Source organism: Hyperolius riggenbachi, chromosome 7 (assembly GCF_040937935.1).
Source record: "Hyperolius riggenbachi isolate aHypRig1 chromosome 7, aHypRig1.pri, whole genome shotgun sequence".
Lineage (NCBI taxonomy): Eukaryota > Metazoa > Chordata > Amphibia > Anura > Hyperoliidae > Hyperolius > Hyperolius riggenbachi.
Genome location: NC_090652.1, coordinates 221982115 through 222000283, shown reverse-complemented (window position 1 = coordinate 222000283; position 18169 = coordinate 221982115). Strand labels below are relative to the sequence as shown.

Genomic DNA, 18169 nt, shown 5'->3' with positions numbered 1-18169 from the left:
TGCTCCTCCAGCAGCACCAGCAGGAGTGCGGAAACGCACTGCTCCTCCCCCCTCTGCAACTCCTGCCGCCGACACTGAGGCCTGTTCTGGCAGCCAGTCCTCAGTGGCCTCCTCCGCTGTGTCTGCTGATTCCCGTGCCAGCAAAAGGCCACGCCAGAGCCTTTTGAGCGAGTCCTTCCAGGGGGTGGTTAGGGCTCTGCCTCCCAGCAGCCGTCGCGTGCGGCAGCTGAACGGCTTGCTGGCACGGGCCATGTGCTCCCAACTCCTGCCGTACACGCTCGTGCAGGAGGGGAGCGACATTCGTGCGCTGCTTGCTTGCGCAGCCCCAGACTGGCAGCTCCCCAGCAGACACTTCTTTGCCCGCAAGGCCATTCCTGCACTGCACCACTTTGTGATGGCCAATGTGGAGCGAGGGCTGGAGCACGCGGTTGGTGAAAGGGTCCACGTCACCATGGACTCCTGGAGCAGCCGCTTCGGGACAGGCCGCTACCTGTCCTTCACTGTCCACTGGGTCAGCTTGGTGGAAGGGGGTGAGGATGGGAGAGCAGCAGCGGGCACAGCAGCAGCAGCAACACAGACCCACCCAGGTGCCACCCCGCAGGGTCAGGGGAACTGCAGCAGGTTCCTCCGATCCTCTGCCATCCTCCGGCACACCTGGCCAAACCCCCCGCCTCAGCAGCAGCGTGAAGGCCCGCCACTGACAAGCGCTGCTGCACTTGGTCAGCCTTGGGAAGACCAAGCTGACGGCAACCCATGTGTTGGCCAAACTCCAGGAGCAGGAGAGGATTTGGCTGACCCCCAGAGGCCTCAGAGTCGGAGAGGTGGTGGCCGACAATGGGGCCAATCTGGTTGCCGCAATAGACAGGGGAAACCTGACCCACATCCCCTGTCTTGCCCACGTGCTGAACCTGGTGGTGCAGAAGTTCTTGCGCACCTACCAGGGGATGGGCGAACTGCTGGAAACGGCAAGGAACGTTGTGCGTCACTTCCGGGGCTCGGCTGCAGCCTGTGCGAGCCTGGAAGACGTGCAAAAGGAGCTGGATCTGCCACGCCATCGGCTGATCCTTGACGTTCCGACTCGCTGGAACTCCACCCTGGCGATGTTGGAGCATCTGGTTGAACAGAAGCACGCTGTCAACCAGTACCTTGCCCTGGCCACTGTTTCCGCCGCTCAGAGAAGGGACAAGACCAGCAACATCCCGTCCATCGTCCCTGATGATGACTGGAGGCACATGCAGCAGGTGTGCTTAGTGCTGGCTCCCTTTCTGCAGGCCACTAACATGGTGAGCAGGGACCATGCTATGGTCTGCGAGTGGGTGCCCCTGGTTTGTCTGCTGAACAGGGCCCTCGATGCTTTGCTGGAACAGGGAGCGGCAGCCTTGGACCAGCAGGAGCGGCAAGCAGCTGCACAGTCCACCTCTGAGGGGGAGGAGGAGGAGGACTTGGTGGAGGTCCCTGACCTTGCTGCTGATGAGGGGGAGCAGCACAGTGCAGCTGAGTTGGTGCGGGGGTGGAGAGAGGATGAGGCTGACGAGGCAGAGGAGGAGGATGAGGACAGCAGCACTGCCGTCGATGTGCCAGCAGACGTGGCCCGCCTCTTCCCAATGGCAGCGCACATGCTGACGTGCCTGCGCAGGGACCCCAGGGTGATCCAGATGAAGCAGAGGGAGGACATCTGGATCAGCATGATGTTGGACCCACGCCTCAAGGGGAAGTTGAGCCAGTTCCTGCCGCCTGCAGGAGGAGACCCAGCGCAACAAATAAGGAGCTTGCAGCAGGCCCTTGTTGAGCGCTTGGAGGAAGCCTTCCCCCAGCCTTCCACCCCCACTGTCCAGCAGCCAGCACAGAGGCAGCAGCAGGTGCCTGCATCCAGCAGCAAGCGCCCCACAGACCTGCTGTCTCTCAGCCACGAGCTCTACAGGACTGTAGAGGCTCCGGCAGCAGTGACTAGAGAGGAGGTGCATGCAGCAGCATCCTCCTCCGGTCACAGCCAGCGCCTGACCCGCATGGTGGCTGACTACATGGGGTCCTACAGCGGGCTTGACAGCGATGCCCCTGTTGATCCCATGAGTATTGGGTCAAGCGCCTGGAGATCTGGAGCGAGCTGGCGCAGTACGCCCTGGAAGTGCTGTCCTGCCCCCCTTCCAGCGTGCTGTCCGAGCGCTGCTTCAGTGCAGCTGGTGGTGTGGTCACCGAGAAACGCTCACGTCTGTCTCACAAGTCTGTGGACAGACTGACGTTTCTCAAGATGAACCAGGCGTGGGTGGAAGGCGAGTTCCTGGCCCCTGTTGTCGGCGAGAGGGGGACATGAACTGGCTAAGAACCATCGTTAATGTGCCTTACCACCCTTTACCACCTCCTGGCTCCTGCTCACTAAGCCAGCCTGGTTCACTTTGACTATTACGTCGCCTGCAGCCACACATTTTACACCTACAGTGGGCTGCTGTGTACTGCCCTTCTGCTGTCTGTCTGTGTTTCCCACTGCCAGGGTACACAGATTTACCTTCTGCTGCCACTCTGCCACCAGCTATTACGTCAAACAATAGCTATATATCTGTGTAATTTGTTTTACAAACAAAACCAAAAAACCATAAAAAAAAAGGTTTAATTTTTCTGAGGTGCCCGGGTTGAAAACTGTGTTGTCCCAGTTGTGTATTGGACACGATGTGGGCTGCACGACCGCTGTCTGGGACCTCCTGTTGTGTTCATTTACGGCCTGGTATCACCGCTAGGTACCAGGGCTATTATGTCACGCTGCCTGCCTGCTGCCACACTCACACTACTCCTCCATTCCTCCTGCTGCTGCTGTCTGTCTGTGTTTCCCACTGCCAGGGTACACAGAATTACCTTCTGCTGCCACACTGCCACCAGCTATTACGTCAAACAATAGCTGCTCACATTACTCCTCCATTCCTCCTGCTGCTGCTGCTGTCGGTCTGTGTTTCCCACTGCCAGGGTACACAGAATTACATTCTGCTGCCACTCTGCCACCAGCTATTACGTCAAAAAATAGCTATATCTGTGTAATTGGTTGTAAAAACAAAACAAAAAAAACCAAAAAAAAAAAAAGGTTTAATTTTTCTGAGGTGCCCGGGTTGAAAACTGTGTTGTCCCAGTTGTGTATTGGACACGATGTGGGCTGCACGACCGCTGTCTGGGACCTCCTGTTGTGTTTATTTACGGCCTGGTATCACCGCTAGGTACCAGGGCTATTATGTCACGCTGCCTACCTGCTGCCACACTCACACTACTCCTCCATTCCTCCTGCTGATGCTGCTGTCTGTCTGTGTTTCCCACTGCCAGGGTACACAGAATTAGCTTCTGCTGCCACTCTGCCACCAGCTATTACGTCAAACAATAGCTGCTCACATAATTACTCCTCCATTCCTCCTGCTGCTGCTGTCTGTCTGTGTTTCCCAACGCCAGGGTACACAGATTTACCTTCTGCTGCCACTCTGCCACCAGCTATTACGTCAAAAAATAGCTATATCTGTGTAATTGGTTGTAAAACCAAAACTACAAAACCCTTACAAAAAAAAGGTTTAATTTTTCTGAGGTGCCCGGGTTGAAAACTGTGTTGTCCCAGTTGTGTATTGGACACGATGTGGGCTGCACGACCGCTGTCTGGGACCTCCTGTTGTGTTTATTTACGGCCTGGTATCACCGCTAGGTACCAGGATTATTATGTCACGCTGCCTACCTGCTGCCACACTCACACTACTCCTCCATTCCTCCTGCTGATGCTGCTGTCTGTCTGTGTTTCCCACTGCCAGGGTACACAGAATTAGCTTCTGCTGCCACTCTGCCACCAGCTATTACGTCAAACAATAGCTGCTCACATAATTACTCCTCCATTCCTCCTGCTGCTGCTGTCTGTCTGTGTTTCCCAACGCCAGGGTACACAGATTTACCTTCTGCTGCCACTCTGCCACCAGCTATTACGTCAAAAAATAGCTATATCTGTGTAATTGGTTGTAAAACCAAAACTACAAAACCATTACAAAAAAAAGGTTTAATTTTTCTGAGGTGCCCGGGTTGAAAACTGTGTTGTCCCAGTTGTGTATTGGACACGATGTGGGCTGCACGACCGCTGTCTGGGACCTCCTGCCTGCTGTGTTTATTTACAGCCCTGGTATCACCGCTAGGTACCAGGGCTATTATGTCACGCTGCCTGCCTCATTGACTGCCTGCTGCCACACACTCATCCTCCTCCTCCTGCTGCTGAATTTACCTCCTGCTGTCTGTGTGTTTCCACTGCCAGGGAGCACATACAATGGCGCTTCCAACATGCGTGCGCCACCAGCTATTTGTTACGCTCAAAAATGGCTGCATTTCTTTAAAAAAAAAATTGAAAAGAGAAATAAGTGAAGAAGAAGACGATATAGAAGAAGATGAAGAAGATGAAGAAGAAGAAGATGAAGAAGAAGAAGAAGAAGAAGAAGAAGAAGAAGGAGAAGAAGATGAAGATGAAGAAGAAGAAGATGAAGAAGATGAAGAAGATGAAGAAGAAGATGAAGAAGATGAAGAAGATGAAGAAGAAGATGAAGAAGAAGATGAAGAAGATGAAGAAGATGAAGAAGAAGAAGATGAAGAAGAAGAAGAAGATGAAGAAGGAGAAGAAGAAGAAGATGAAGAAGAAGAAGAAGAAGAAGAAGATGAAGAAGATGAAGAAGATGAAGAAGAAGATGAAGAAGATGAAGAAGAAGATGAAGAAGATGAAGAAGAAGATGAAGAAGATGAAGAAGAAGAAGATGAAGAAGAAGAAGATGAAGAAGATGAAGACGAAGAAGATGAAGAAGAAGAAGATGATGATGAAGAAGATGAAGAAGATGAAGAAGAAGAAGAAGACAATATAAAAGAAGAAGAAGAAGATATAGAAGAAGAAGATATAGAAGAAGAAGATATAGAAGATAAAGAAGAAGAAGAAGAAGAAGAAGTATATACAGTACTGAACAAAATTCTGGACACAACTTCTCTTTTCACCTTTTTTTTTTTAAAGGAACATCCCCACATAATCACTTGCTGTTGTTACTTGGAAAAAAAGATGTTTCTTGCATCATTCACCCTCAAAACAAGTGTAGGAAGCTATTTAAGGCCAATTCGAATAGTCAGCTCGAATAATGAGCTTGAATACCGACTCGAATAGTGAGCTCGAAGTCCGAGGTCGAATCGAATAGTAAAATTTATTCGACTCGAATATTCGACTGACCAAACTCGAATTTGACCAAACTCGAATTTTGAAAAGGGGTATTTGAGCACCACTGCCCTCAGGTACAAAAGAGTCCCCACACTCAGAACACGAATATATGTATCCCTTAAAGTGGGGCCTACTATGGTTGACAAGATCTAAATTATGCTCAGGACATGAATGTGGTTTCTTGTTACTTAGAATCTGGTCAGATGATGGAGCTGAAGACTGTACGGTTTCAGACTCCTGAACTCGATTTGCTGCAATAAGCAAGCTTGACCCTTGCACAGCAGATTCATGACTATAGATAGAGCCATCACTCTCATAAAGTTCGGAAATGTTATCCGCATAGTAGCTCTCTATCTGTTGTTCCTCAAAACTAATCTCTGATCCCAGTGAGGTCGCACTTCCCCTATACGAGTTCTCACCAGAATGCAATTCCTCAGGAATAATAGGTGGTGCAGGATGTATGTGGGACTTTCTATGATTGAGGAGATCTGCATAATATACAAAATCCTGTTTACACTGTGAACATGGAAAAGATTTATCAGACGGACGGGAGACATCTAAATCGGGGTGATATTTAAGCGACAGATTTCCCACCATAAGTTTAGTTACACCAACACATGCTTTCTGGAGGCCGGGATCTGAACTAGCACCAGAACTCGTATTTCCCAGGGATGGCGCAGCAGACTCCTTAGAACTCGGGCCTCTCACCATCCCCCAAAAAAATTTTCTTGACTTTTTCCTGCAATTTCGTACCCAATGGTCATGTTGTCCGCAATAGAAGCAAAGACCCTCTAGGCGTCTTCGCGTCCTCTCTGATTCAGATAACCTAGAGTGGTGCCCTACGAATTTCCCAGGTGGGTGTACTCTAGATTGAATTACAGAGGGGGGTGACACTGGTGCAACAGAGTTTAAAATACACTTAATTGACTCAGTCAGTTGGTTAACCTGAGTCTGCAATGTATCAACCGTTTTCTTAACCTCCTTAAGAGTAGCGGTTAACACATCGATCCGTTCATCAAGTGTCACCATGTTTTTTTGGGCATGTCGTCCTGTCACGATCGGTGTAGCAGAGAGAGGGTCTGATTACCAGTGAACTGCAGTATCACCGAGAATGCAGAATATACCCGATCATCGATGATCTGCAGTATCACCGATAATCCGATATAACGCTAACCTCTGAACACCTGAGTAGTGTAAGTGCTTGGTGCAACAGTAATACCTCGAGCACTAAGCCTCAGAAACAAGTGCCGTACAGTATGAAGTACTGCAGCAATGCAGATTCCTTCCAAAGGCCTTGACTCTCCCGGGGGAGGAGTCAGGCGGAGCGTAGGAAGGACAGAACGTGAGTGACACCTAGGCGAGAGTGTCACTAATAGATCTGGGAACTGCCTCTAACAGTAAGGTCAGTTCTCGAAGTCAGGCAAGCCAGGTCGTAACACACGGACAGATACAGTACAGATTCAGAACGCAGAGGCAGAGACTAATAAACAAGCAGGGTTCGGCAACAGGGTAACAGAAATATCGGGGTACAGAATCAGGAGTCAGATGCAGAGTCTAAGAGCGAGCCGAGGTTCGGCAACAGGGTATCAGAATGACAAGGTACAAGATCAGAATACAGAAGAATAGTAACAAGCTTGATGAACCTGAGGAGCAGGTTCCCAATGAATACAGCATGGGCCCTGGGGCAGTAAATACAGAGCTGGCCCTGTGGAGCAGGTGCCCAGCAAATACAGCGCTGGCCCTGGGGAGCAGGTGCCCAGTAAATACAGAGCTGGCCCTGTGGAGCAGGTGCCCAGCACTTACAGTGCTGGCCCTGAGGAGCAGGTGCCCAGCACATACAGTGCTGGCCCTGAGGAGCAGGTGCCCAGCAAATACAGCGCTGGCCCTGAGGAGCAGGTGCCCAGCAAATACAGCGCTGGCCCTGTGAGCAGGTGCCCAGCAGATACAGAGCTGGCCCTATGGAGCAGGTGCCCAGCACATACAGAGCTGGCCCTGTGAAGCAGGTGCCCAGCACATACAGGCATGAACTTTCTCCTAGCGATAGAGATAGTTCTCAGGGTCGGGAAGGCCAAGTCGGCAACTCACAGACAAACAAAGTCCAGGATCAGAAGACAGAGGCAGTGTAGTCAGACAGGCAGAAAGTCATAACAGATAATCACAATCAAACAAGTACTTTAGACTATCAACAGAATCTAGCTAAGTGTAGGATTACAGCTCCAGCTGGTCCCGGCACACTTTCGGATCTGACTAAGGGTCTGCGTGCTACCACGAAGTGATTGCAACGACAGGCAACCAGCAACTGACTAAGCAGCAGAATATATAGTTGCTGGACTCTGCTCCCCCGCCCGAACCATTCAGCCAATTATGAGTCCTGCAGGAATCAGCTGACCTTCCTGATCAGCTGACACTTCCTCTGCAGGTATAAAGGACCTGAATTCAGGCCCGCGCGAGCATAGCTCTCCATCTGCCTAGATGCACTAACAGACCCAGCCACACCAAGCACATGATGCTGCTGCATGCATACAGCCGCTTTGCTGTCAGGACATGCGGCGGCTTTTCCGCGTTCCACCACACAACCAGACGCAAGCAAACCGCCGCGTAGGACGCGGAGTCAGCCGCCTGCCTCTTGGCACACACGGCGGCTTTTCCGCGTTTCCTCACAGGAGACACCTGAGTTTGTTATTGATGTTATAGATGGAGGGAGGTTAGTGCGAGGAATGGATAGGATAAGGTAGGCCGATAGAAGAATATCACTAAAATTACTATGAGGAAGATCTGTGCAGAAATTAACCTGGCGCTTTTAATGAGACAAAAGTAAAAAGTTACTGATGGTCACTAATCAGATTTTAAGCAAAACACTGGGTCATTTCTACACCTTAAGTTACACCATATGAAAAGTGCCTTGGATTAGGCAATAAAGGGTGATATAAACTGAAATGCCACCACATTTGTAGACAAGCAAAACTTAGAATTGAAAACTATAATCCACTGTAAACTACATTACCATATTTCTCCCCAGGAACAGGACATTACTTTATCTTGTTACTAAGATCTTTGATTAACGTTTTCAAGTCGTGAAGCTGTGGAAAAACATAGTGTACATGTAGGTAACATGGAAAAGCAAAACCTACTATTGACACTTCATTCAGTGCTAGTGTTTGAATCTGCGTTTCTTCATTTGGAAAAATGAATCATGCGGTACACCACACTTTAGCATCAAAGCTAGTGGAGAGGGTCACGGGGCTGTGGTCCACGTCGCACTTCACGTGACTTGGTTACACAAACCCCATGTCCCTCTCCACTAGCTTTGGTGCTGAGGTGTGGTGTACAGCACTATTAGTGTTTCCGAATGAAGAAACCCAGATTTGAACATCAACACTATTAAATGATACAATTGTAACACCAAACGTAATTTACCTTTGATTCCATTTGCTTGAATCTTTGTTCTGCCCTGTAAAGAAAAAAAAAAGAACTGGCATTGATACACTGAAGTATATGCTGCACTCCTCCCAGTGTATTTAAGTGGATTTGTTAACTAGACACGGGGCCGGACTTTTTCAAACCACGAGTTGTCAGACTCGCCCGTGGGGCGGTCGTTCTGACGACAATTGCACGTTGCACGAGTGGATCAGTCAAAACCAGCCTTATCAGTCTGATGACAGCTTGTACTCACGTGCAACTGTCGTCAGAACGACCTCCCTGCGGACGGGTCTAGCGACCCGTAGTTTGAAAAAGTCCGGTGTGTGTACGTGCCTTTAGAGGGGACTTTGTCCAAAAGCTTGTGGGAGATACACCCTTGCTAAATTCACAGATATTATTTGGCGATGCCCACAAACTGTCACAGCCACACCGCTCAGTGGGTGATAATTTCTCTTGTTGTTGTTTAAAATCCTCCTATCTTATAATACGTTTTTTTGTTTGAGTTTTGCATTTGTGCTTTAAATGTTTTATTTGTGCATTTCACGTTTGTATTTTTATAAATTTTTTACAAAAAATTTATAAAAAAATGCATTTCTCAGCGTCTCCATTGAGATACATTATGTGCGTTTTCAAGCGTTTTTGAAAATAATGCAGCAAGTTGTGCATTTTCAAAAATGCACAATGTAAAACACACATAAATGCATTTTTAGATGTGGCCTATAGACTTTCATAAGCGCCAAAAACACTATAATTTTCGCCAACACTAGTGTTTCTGCCTAGTTTGTTCCTAGCCTCAAAAATTCAGACCTTACACTGAAATTAATATACGAGATTCAGTTCTGTGTTACTAATTTTCTATTTCCTATTAGTACTACACATACGATTAACTATTTTAGAAGGTTTTCTTATATACTAAAAAGAGATAGGGAGATAAGGTTCCACTTAACACTGCTGCTGCAGTGCTGGCCACAGAGTTTTAACCTCTTAGCTGCAAAGGGAAGAGGTCAGGTGTTAGGTGATCAGCTCTGTGCTCACAGGGAAATACTGGCTGGGGCCCCTTCCCAGCTCCTATTTAAATCATATGGTACGATTCTAAGATAGGAGAAGGAGTTTTAACCACCTCCGTACCAACAGTCTCTGTCCCCTTAAGGACCAGAGACTGCTGGTACGGTAAAACGCCGCCTGCCGACGAATCACCGCACATACCCGCCGCTGGGAGCCAATGTAATCACTGTGATCGGCTGTCATAGGTTTCAGCCTATGACAGCAGATCCCCCCTGAGCCTACCAGGAAGACAGCCATGTCACACGGCTGTCCCCAGTACAGCGCTGCCTTAGATCGCAGCGCAGCCTATGACAGCAGATCACCCCTGAGCCTACCAGGAAGACAGCCTTGTCACACGGCTGTCCCCAGTACAGCGCTGCCTTAGATCGCAGCACTGTACAGGGTAATTAGACAGCAGTTTCACCCTCTAACAGTCTCCGAGTGGCGATCGCCGCTCCGCCTTCCAAGCGGAGATACGCGCGCATCGGCTGCTAGCCCTATTGAAAGTCATTCACGCCAATCGGCATGGAGTGGTCCTGGGGCTGCCGCAATGTTCACGCCAATTGGCACGGAGCGGTCAGCAAGTAGTTAAATTAAAGGAATACCAAGGTTACAAGTGACATGAAGTAGACGTGTATGTAAAGTGATAAGCATACAAATAACTATGTTGTGTTCCTTATTTTATTTCTCTGCCTGAAAAATGTAAATGATCAGGAATGCAAGTGACAGTTTCTGTCCAGTTGGGACCTTGTCCAGACCTGGGAGACAATAGTATAACCCTCACTGATATCCAGCTCTTGAGGAAACAGAACGTACTGCCCGCAATACATGTGGAGCTTGTCATAGGGATTTCTTACACTCTTGTTCCTCCCCTGCTCTGCAGACCTCGGAACTCAGTATCCTGTGCCCATTGTAATATCTCCTTGCACATAAGTTTGCACCGTATGTACCTGTATGTCACTCCATTGTATTCAGCACCAGTTGTTGCACTTTATAGATTTATAGATTTGTTGATGTCATTTAAATGTTTCATAAACACTTTGCTATTTTTGCATTCAATGTGTGTATCAAAAGTAAATTATTATATCTACAGTATATAATTATGTACTTTGGATAGGGTCAATATTGACCCCTAATAGTATGTAGATTTTAGCTCTGGCATACTTCAATGAATGTGTCATTAGGGAGAGACAATGAAACAGTAAAAACTTAAAAGGTAGATTTAAACATAAAATAAAACTGTGGGATATCTAGAAGAAGGAGGATAGATACAATTGTTTATCTCATCAGTTTATTTTCACCTTGGTATTCCTTTAAATAGAGGTATTTACCATTTTAGCCCGCGGGTATTTTTCACCTTATGGACGAGAGGAATTTTCCCCTTTCAGCGCTCCTCCCATTCATTCCCCAATAACTTTATCACTACTTATCACAAAGAAATGATCTATACCTTGTTTTTTCTGCCACCAATTAGACTTTCTTTGGGTGGTACATTATGTTAAGAATTATTTTATTCTAAATGCATTTTAACGGGAATAATTAATACAAAAATTGAAAAAAATCATTATTTCTCAGTTTTCGGCCATTATAGTTTTAAAATACCACATGCTACCGTAATTAAAACCCACACATTTTATTTGCCCATTTGTCCCGGTTATTGCAACGTTAAAATTATATCCCTAGTATAATGTATGGTGAAAATATTTTATTTGGAAATAAAGGTACATTTTTTCAGTTTTACATCCATTGCTAATTTTTAACCCATACATGTATAATAATATTGCCGTCTTGACATACATATTATTTTTTTTTTATTCCCTAAAGTCTGTAGATGTAATTTTACTATTTGGCCACAAGATGTCCCCGCTGAGAAAAATACTATGTAGCGTACAAGTACGCTACATAAGAAACAATGTTTTTCTACATTGTTACTAGGGAAGTGACGCAGGTTTCAATGGAAGCCTGCATCACAGGTGGGCTGAGGGAATATTAATTAATGGGAGCAAAGTTCCCGTTCATAAATCTAACGTTTGGGTGGCGGAAATCGTCGGTGGGAGGAAGCGCAGCGGTTCAATTTAAGAATAAACACTGTTTTTGAACAAAAACAGTGTTCATTCTCTGCGGACATGTTTGGATTGTCCCCTGCAGCCAATCCTCCCTGCTACTAGCAACATTACAATCACGGGCACCTGCCCGCACGATCACGTGCAAACACCCCCAAACTGCAGGGACGTGATTAGTGCGTCCCTGCGGCTCTAACAGCTGCCGCTGGGTATGTGAAGCTCACGTCCGCGCGGCATAAATAGTTAAACAATTGGATTAATCAGATTTGTCCATATCTATACACAAAGCCGAAACTGTACATAAACTGACCACAGGTTCAAGCACATCAGCCTCATATGAATAAGCTAAAATAAACCTCCTGGCCCAGCCTGATCTATAACTGATCACTGAGTGGACACTCACTCCAAATTGTTGTGCGCCTGGCTGATCATTTTCACCAGATAGTTCTCTTTCATCACAGCTTCCCACGCCATGGTCTCCACGTCTTCCTTCTTGCTACCTAGAGAAACGATGAATCATATTTCATTTTCAGGATACACATGAGCTGAGGCGTCTTGAACACTACATGCGATTCTGATTAAAAAAACATAGCAGCATGCAGTACTTTTTTAAATCGAAATCGACAATTGGATCGTATAATAAAATTGGAAACGCATGTAGTTGCCACTACATGCACAGAGGCCTGAGACAGATAAGGGGGCTGATCCACTAAACAACAGACGTTCCACTGTCTATGCCAACAACATAACATGCATTGCGCACTTGGCGCAGTTTGTGTTATGTAAATAACTGGCACATTGCTAGTAAAATATAAGTTATGCAAATAGCAGAATGTGCATTACGGAAGCTACATGTGCATTGTGTACACAGCATAAGTTGCCGAATGGTGTCTGAGCACCGCAATTTTATCATTGTTTAGTGAATCAGGGCCAAGGAGAGATAATGTGTGATAGGGAGACGGAGCATAACTACAGAACATGCCCCCCCCCCCCCCAATAGTCACACCCTTTCCCTTAGCCTATCATCATAATCTTCACTCCCACAACAAGTGTAGCCACAAAAACACCTGATCTGAAGGAGAGACTCCTTCATTGGAGGAGTAAAAGTAGTAGTTGGGCCCACCTTATAGCTATGGGCCCCCTTTCTGCTCCCCTGTAGTTACCCCCCTGTGCGGAGAGATAAATCATGAGATAAAACAGATAGTAGAGATAATTCATTAGATATGTTCTGCTAATCAACCCCCAGGTACTTTACCTCCTAAGAAATGGGGGGGGGGGGGGGGGGGGATTGGGTCTGGCGCGAAAGAGTTTTAAAAATTTGCCAAGAGGCAAGAAAAATGTAAAACTCTTCATAAGCCTTATGCTTGTTGCTAGGGATTATCAATGAGATGCAAATAATTTTTTCTCAAATTTCATGTAAATGTTATGCAGCTTGAACTTGGACCAATAAAAGCTGACAGGAGGTTATTCTGATTGGTCTTATTGGTTATTGGCATCTCATTGATCATAACTATCGGTGGCATTGCTAGTTTGTACATTAAAAAATCATATATGAATTGTCCTGATACTACTCAGACTTTGTCAGCCTAATTCCTACATGTAAAACTCTGGCCCGCAGAGACATCAAATTCAGCCTGCAAGTGGTTTCCCCATCCCTACTTTGCATTACGTTCAGCCAACTCTAGAACCCCAGGGAAGGTGTAATGAAGGTGAAGCCCTAGATCACCAGGGAAGACATTTGGCAGAGGGAAGGGGGAAGCACTAGACACCATGGAACTGTATAGGGGAAGGAGGGGTGGTAATTAGACACCAGGGAACTGTGTAGGGGTAAGAGGGGGAACCAGTAAACACCAGGGAACTGTATGTATAAAGAAGGGAGGGGTAACTAAACACCAGGGAGGTAGGACCATTAGACACAAGGGAACTGTATAGGGGAGGAGGCATTTGACATCAGGAAACTGTATAGGGGATAAAGGAGGGCCAGTAGACACCAGGGAACTGTCTAGGGGAAGGAGGGGGGCACTAGACACCAGGGAACTGTATAGTGGGGGGCATTAGACACCACATAACTTTATAAGGGAGGGAGATGTCCACTAGACATTGAGGTTGGCCTATGACTTCTGAGTCTTGCCCAAATTAATTCAGTTAGTAGCAAAAGTGTTGTAGTGGTTAACAATGGACTTACAGCAGGGTATGGGTGGGGGCTCCTGTTGTTTACAGCAGCAGCTGCATATTTTCCTCAGTATCATAAAGATGTATGCAAAGATAACAAAAGGGAATGGAATGGTCAATCTGCTGCAGTATTCCTGGACCAAAAAGTAGCGCTGAAATTTCCACACTTGGTCATTATTTTCCTGAACCGTGCCCACTGTGTATCTATGAAAGGGGATTAATAAAGATACAGAAAGAACTTTAGGTGTAGGTACCAACATAAATATATTAATAACAGCATGCATCAATATATACACTTCCTTGGCTACAGACAGTAGCATCCTTTACTTTTTTTTAAAAATCTGACTGTGCAGTGTGATGCCTAATAATTGTTTTATTCAAAAACATCAAGTATGAGGATGCATGGAAGAGCAGGAAAAGAAGCAGTGATCACTCCATGTAGGTGTGGTAACAAAGAGACCACACTCAGTAAGGGCGGGGCTCCAACCCCAAACCAATAGTAGCTACAGTGGGAGGGTATTGTGCAGGGGAGGGGGACAAGGAGCTCATCTGTCTCTCTGGTGCCTAGTGAAGAGTGAGGATAAAAGGGCAGAAATCTTTTGTCACTATCTGGTCACGTCACCCCCTTAGTAATGGGCAATAGAATAGTCACCCCACCCATGTAGATAGGTACGACTCACCCCTTATCTATTTAATATAGAGGATTAAAAGTGTAAAACTTACTTTTTTTCTTTTAACCTTTACAAATATTTTAAAAGGCTATCGGGAAGAAAAACTGGAAAAAATGAAATACGATATGCATATACATATATGAGATGTACAGTTGTCCCAGAGTAAAAGTATTTTTTTCCTTTGCAGCTGTCACTTACAGGAGGTATTAGTAGAGGACACCTGAAGTGAAAGACAGACATATGGAGTCTGACATATTTATTTCCTTTTAAACAATGTAAATTGCCTGGCTGTTCTGCTGATCGCCTGCCTCTCATACTTTTAGCCATAGATCAAATGTCTGACTGAAGTTTGACTTGATTTGCCTCATGCTTGTTTCAAGTGTGTGATAAAGACACTACTGATGGCTCAGAGTTATCAAATTAATAACTTTTACATAGGAAAAAAAGTAATTTCCAGGGCATTTTATTTGGGACAAGTGTGCTTTTTTATGTACTGTATGTGTAAAGGTGTATTTTACATTTTACTATTTACAAATCTTCCACTCAGAATCATTAAAATTTGCTTCTAGGATCCAATTGAATTTATCACGTAGTAGCCTGATGCCTTTTCCCCACTTGTGCATTTGCTAATCGTGTTTTAGCAATGCATGGTGCATGCGACATGTATTGACATCAGAAACATTTTTGAAAGCAAGGTGTTGAAACTTCCTTTTTTTTAAATGTAAATCCAAGATCTTCTGGATTTTTGCTGGAGAGGCATGCACACAATTCCAGAACTTCAAATGCCCATTCAAAAACTTCAGCAACCCTCGTTATGCTCTGATGCTATCTAGGCCAAAATTGGGGTATTAAGATGCGTACACACCTCTTGATTTTATGTCACCTGTCGGGGATCGGGACCCAATCCCCTAGGGTGGCATCACTGGCCGGCCTGTACAGATGTGTGTCATCTATGTAGCTAATGATGCATTCTGTTGGTACGTGGGGGAAGGGGGTGTGTGTGTAAAAGGACGATGGATCAGCACATGCATGACGCGTCATGTGGCGGGCGCGGGAGCAGCGCAGACAATTTGATCTACGGTCGCAGTAGGTGAGTTGATCCGCTGGGCGGATCTCTCATGGGTTGCGATTTTGTGGATTGGCGCCCACTGTACACACGCCTGACTATCGGCTCAGACGGTCATTATCGGTTGCCTAAGTCAGGCGTATGTACGGGCCTTTACATAGGTTTTTCATTGTTCTCCATCCAACTGGGGTCAACATAAGTGAACCCTCTTCTCAGATTTCCAGTTACTTATGTATTCAGTTGCAAAGTCCAGCAATCAGCCACATATCACAAAATGTTGGTAACGTTGCTGATTGCAGGCAGAACACAGCAATTTTATGGACACTTACATAAGGTTCATGACATGCAAAGCAAAATAGAACAACTAGCATTATCTAAGTTACTCGCACTGCTAGCAATGCTCATGTTATGCTTCTTGCAATTGTACTGGGTGTTCGGCAAGTGACGTAATGTGTGCATTGCATACGTATCAATAAAATGATTGTGCACTGCATGCGCACAGCAATTTAGTGAAGCAACCCCATAGGTCGATAATGTGATAATTTGAATTTATTTATGTAATCAAATCACATGGTGGGAAGGGATATTTCAAATAGGAACAAAAACAGTATTATTTAAAAACGTATTTTTAGTATTGTTAGGAAGACGTGGGTCATCTGTGAAGATTTTACTTCTTTCTCTTCTTCTGCTGATATTTCTCTACATTCCAGTGATGGAAAGAGGGTCACTGAGAACAGGCAACAGAAAGGACGAAAAGCCTGGCAATGATTCTCACTCTTCCCTACTATCAAAAATAACAATTGAAAATTATTCATGGAGTTACACATTTAGTGTGTAGGACTTGAATGTATAGATGTTTTGCATAAGCAAAACATTGTCAATTGAGAAACAACATACCACATATCGTCGCATATAGGCCAAATTTTTCAGCACAAAAATGTGCTGCAAAGTCACCCTCTCGGCCTATACGCGAGTCACTTATTTGTTGCGCCTGTGCATGTAGTGAGGGTTGTGCGGACTGACCTGCAGAGGATCAGACAGTGACCTCGGAGAGTGCAGTGGTCATGTGGCGGTGATGCTGAACAGTGAGCAGGCCTGCAGTACCTGCAGCAACATGCTTCATGACATGACATGGATGGCCACCCAGAAACACAGCAGAAGTGCACCTTGTGAGCCCACTGGCTGGTAATAGCTGGTAATAGCAAATGGGCTCACAAGGTGCGGAGACAGCAGGAAGTGCGAGATTATGAACACAGAAGAGTGTTCCTGCTGTGTTTCTGGGTGCCATCCATCGCTCCTGCTCTGCTCTCCCTCCAGGACATCCAACGGCTGTTGCTCTGCTCTCCAGCCCTGCATCCGAACATTCAGCTTTTCAATCCCCTTTGGCCCAGATCAGCTGGTGAAGCATGTCACTGCAGGCACTGCAAGCCTGCTCACTGTTTAGCATCACTGCTGCACTCTCTGAGGCCACACTCTGATCCTCAGCAGGTCACCCCTCACTGTGTTTCTGGGTGTCCATTCATCGGTCCTGCTCTGCTCCCCCCAGGGCATCCAACTGCTGCTGCCTGTTTTGTGTGTTCTCTTCTGTTGGGAGAGTGCGGAAATGATCACTGTTAAGTTGTTGTTATGAAGTGGTATACAGATCGCGGACTGGAGTCTCCCAGCCCTGATTCTTTCAGCCCTCACTTGCCAGATTGCATTAAGTTTGCACGCAAGAAAGAATTATTTGCATCTGATAGATAGACCATCTTTAGTCACCCCTTCAGTATTGCCTAACAAATCGATCAGCAGCATTCATCACCCAAAGGCATTCAGGCTTGGTTCACACATAAAAAGGTGTTCAGTTAGCAGTTGGTATCAGTTTCATATGTGTTTCTATGGATGTGTTCACACATAAACCTTCCACCTTTGCTAATCTTTTGGCTTCATCTAGTGCAGTGGTTCTCAACCTTTTTAGCACGGGTACCCCTTTGTGCCCCTAGGCAAATGTACCCCCTAACGAAAAGTGAAAAAGTGGGCATGAACATTACATGATGTGGGTGGAGCCAACTACTAGCGAAATACAGGTAGTGCCTGGTTAACAAATGATATAAGGACCATATCCCTTTTTAACCTGAATCCATTCTCTGTTGTCCCTCTCTGTTCTCCCTATGCTTCTTTTGTCCCCCTCTGTGTCACCTCAGTTTGTGCCTCATTTGTCTCCCTCTGTGTCACCTCATCTCCCCGTATTATCTCTGTTCTCCCTGTGCCTCTTTTGGCCCCCTCTAGGTCCCCCTGTGTCGCCTCTTGACCCTCATCCTAGCTAGGTATAGGTGCCCCCATATATGTATCCAGGTAAAGGTTCCCCAGAATAGGTAGCAAGGCATAGGTGCCCACCACAGTATAGGTTAGCAAGGTACAGGTGCCCCCAGTATAGATAGCGAGCTAAATGTACCCCAGTGTAGGTAGCCAGGTACAGATGCCATAGTATAGACAGAGAGGTATAGGGGCTCCTGTATAGGTACAGGTGCAAGTGGGTAGCCCCGAATAGATTAGC

The 18169-nt window shown here is 46.3% G+C and overlaps 1 protein-coding gene across 3 annotated transcripts in view; it reads right to left on the bottom strand.

Annotated features, from left to right (window-relative positions):
* Positions 1-18169, bottom strand: part of TRPM8 (transient receptor potential cation channel subfamily M member 8) — a 145464-nt gene that overhangs the window by 12962 nt on the left and 114333 nt on the right. For all 3 annotated transcript variants that reach the window (XM_068246968.1, XM_068246965.1, XM_068246966.1), the window contains 4 exons: positions 13910-14100; positions 12128-12224; positions 8615-8648; positions 8202-8277 (listed from right to left, as the gene is read on the bottom strand). In XM_068246968.1, coding sequence (XP_068103069.1) covers positions 8227-8277; positions 8615-8648; positions 12128-12224; positions 13910-14100 — 373 coding nt within the window. In that variant the 3' untranslated portion in view covers positions 8202-8226. The remainder of the gene's footprint in view (positions 1-8201; positions 8278-8614; positions 8649-12127; positions 12225-13909; positions 14101-18169) is intronic.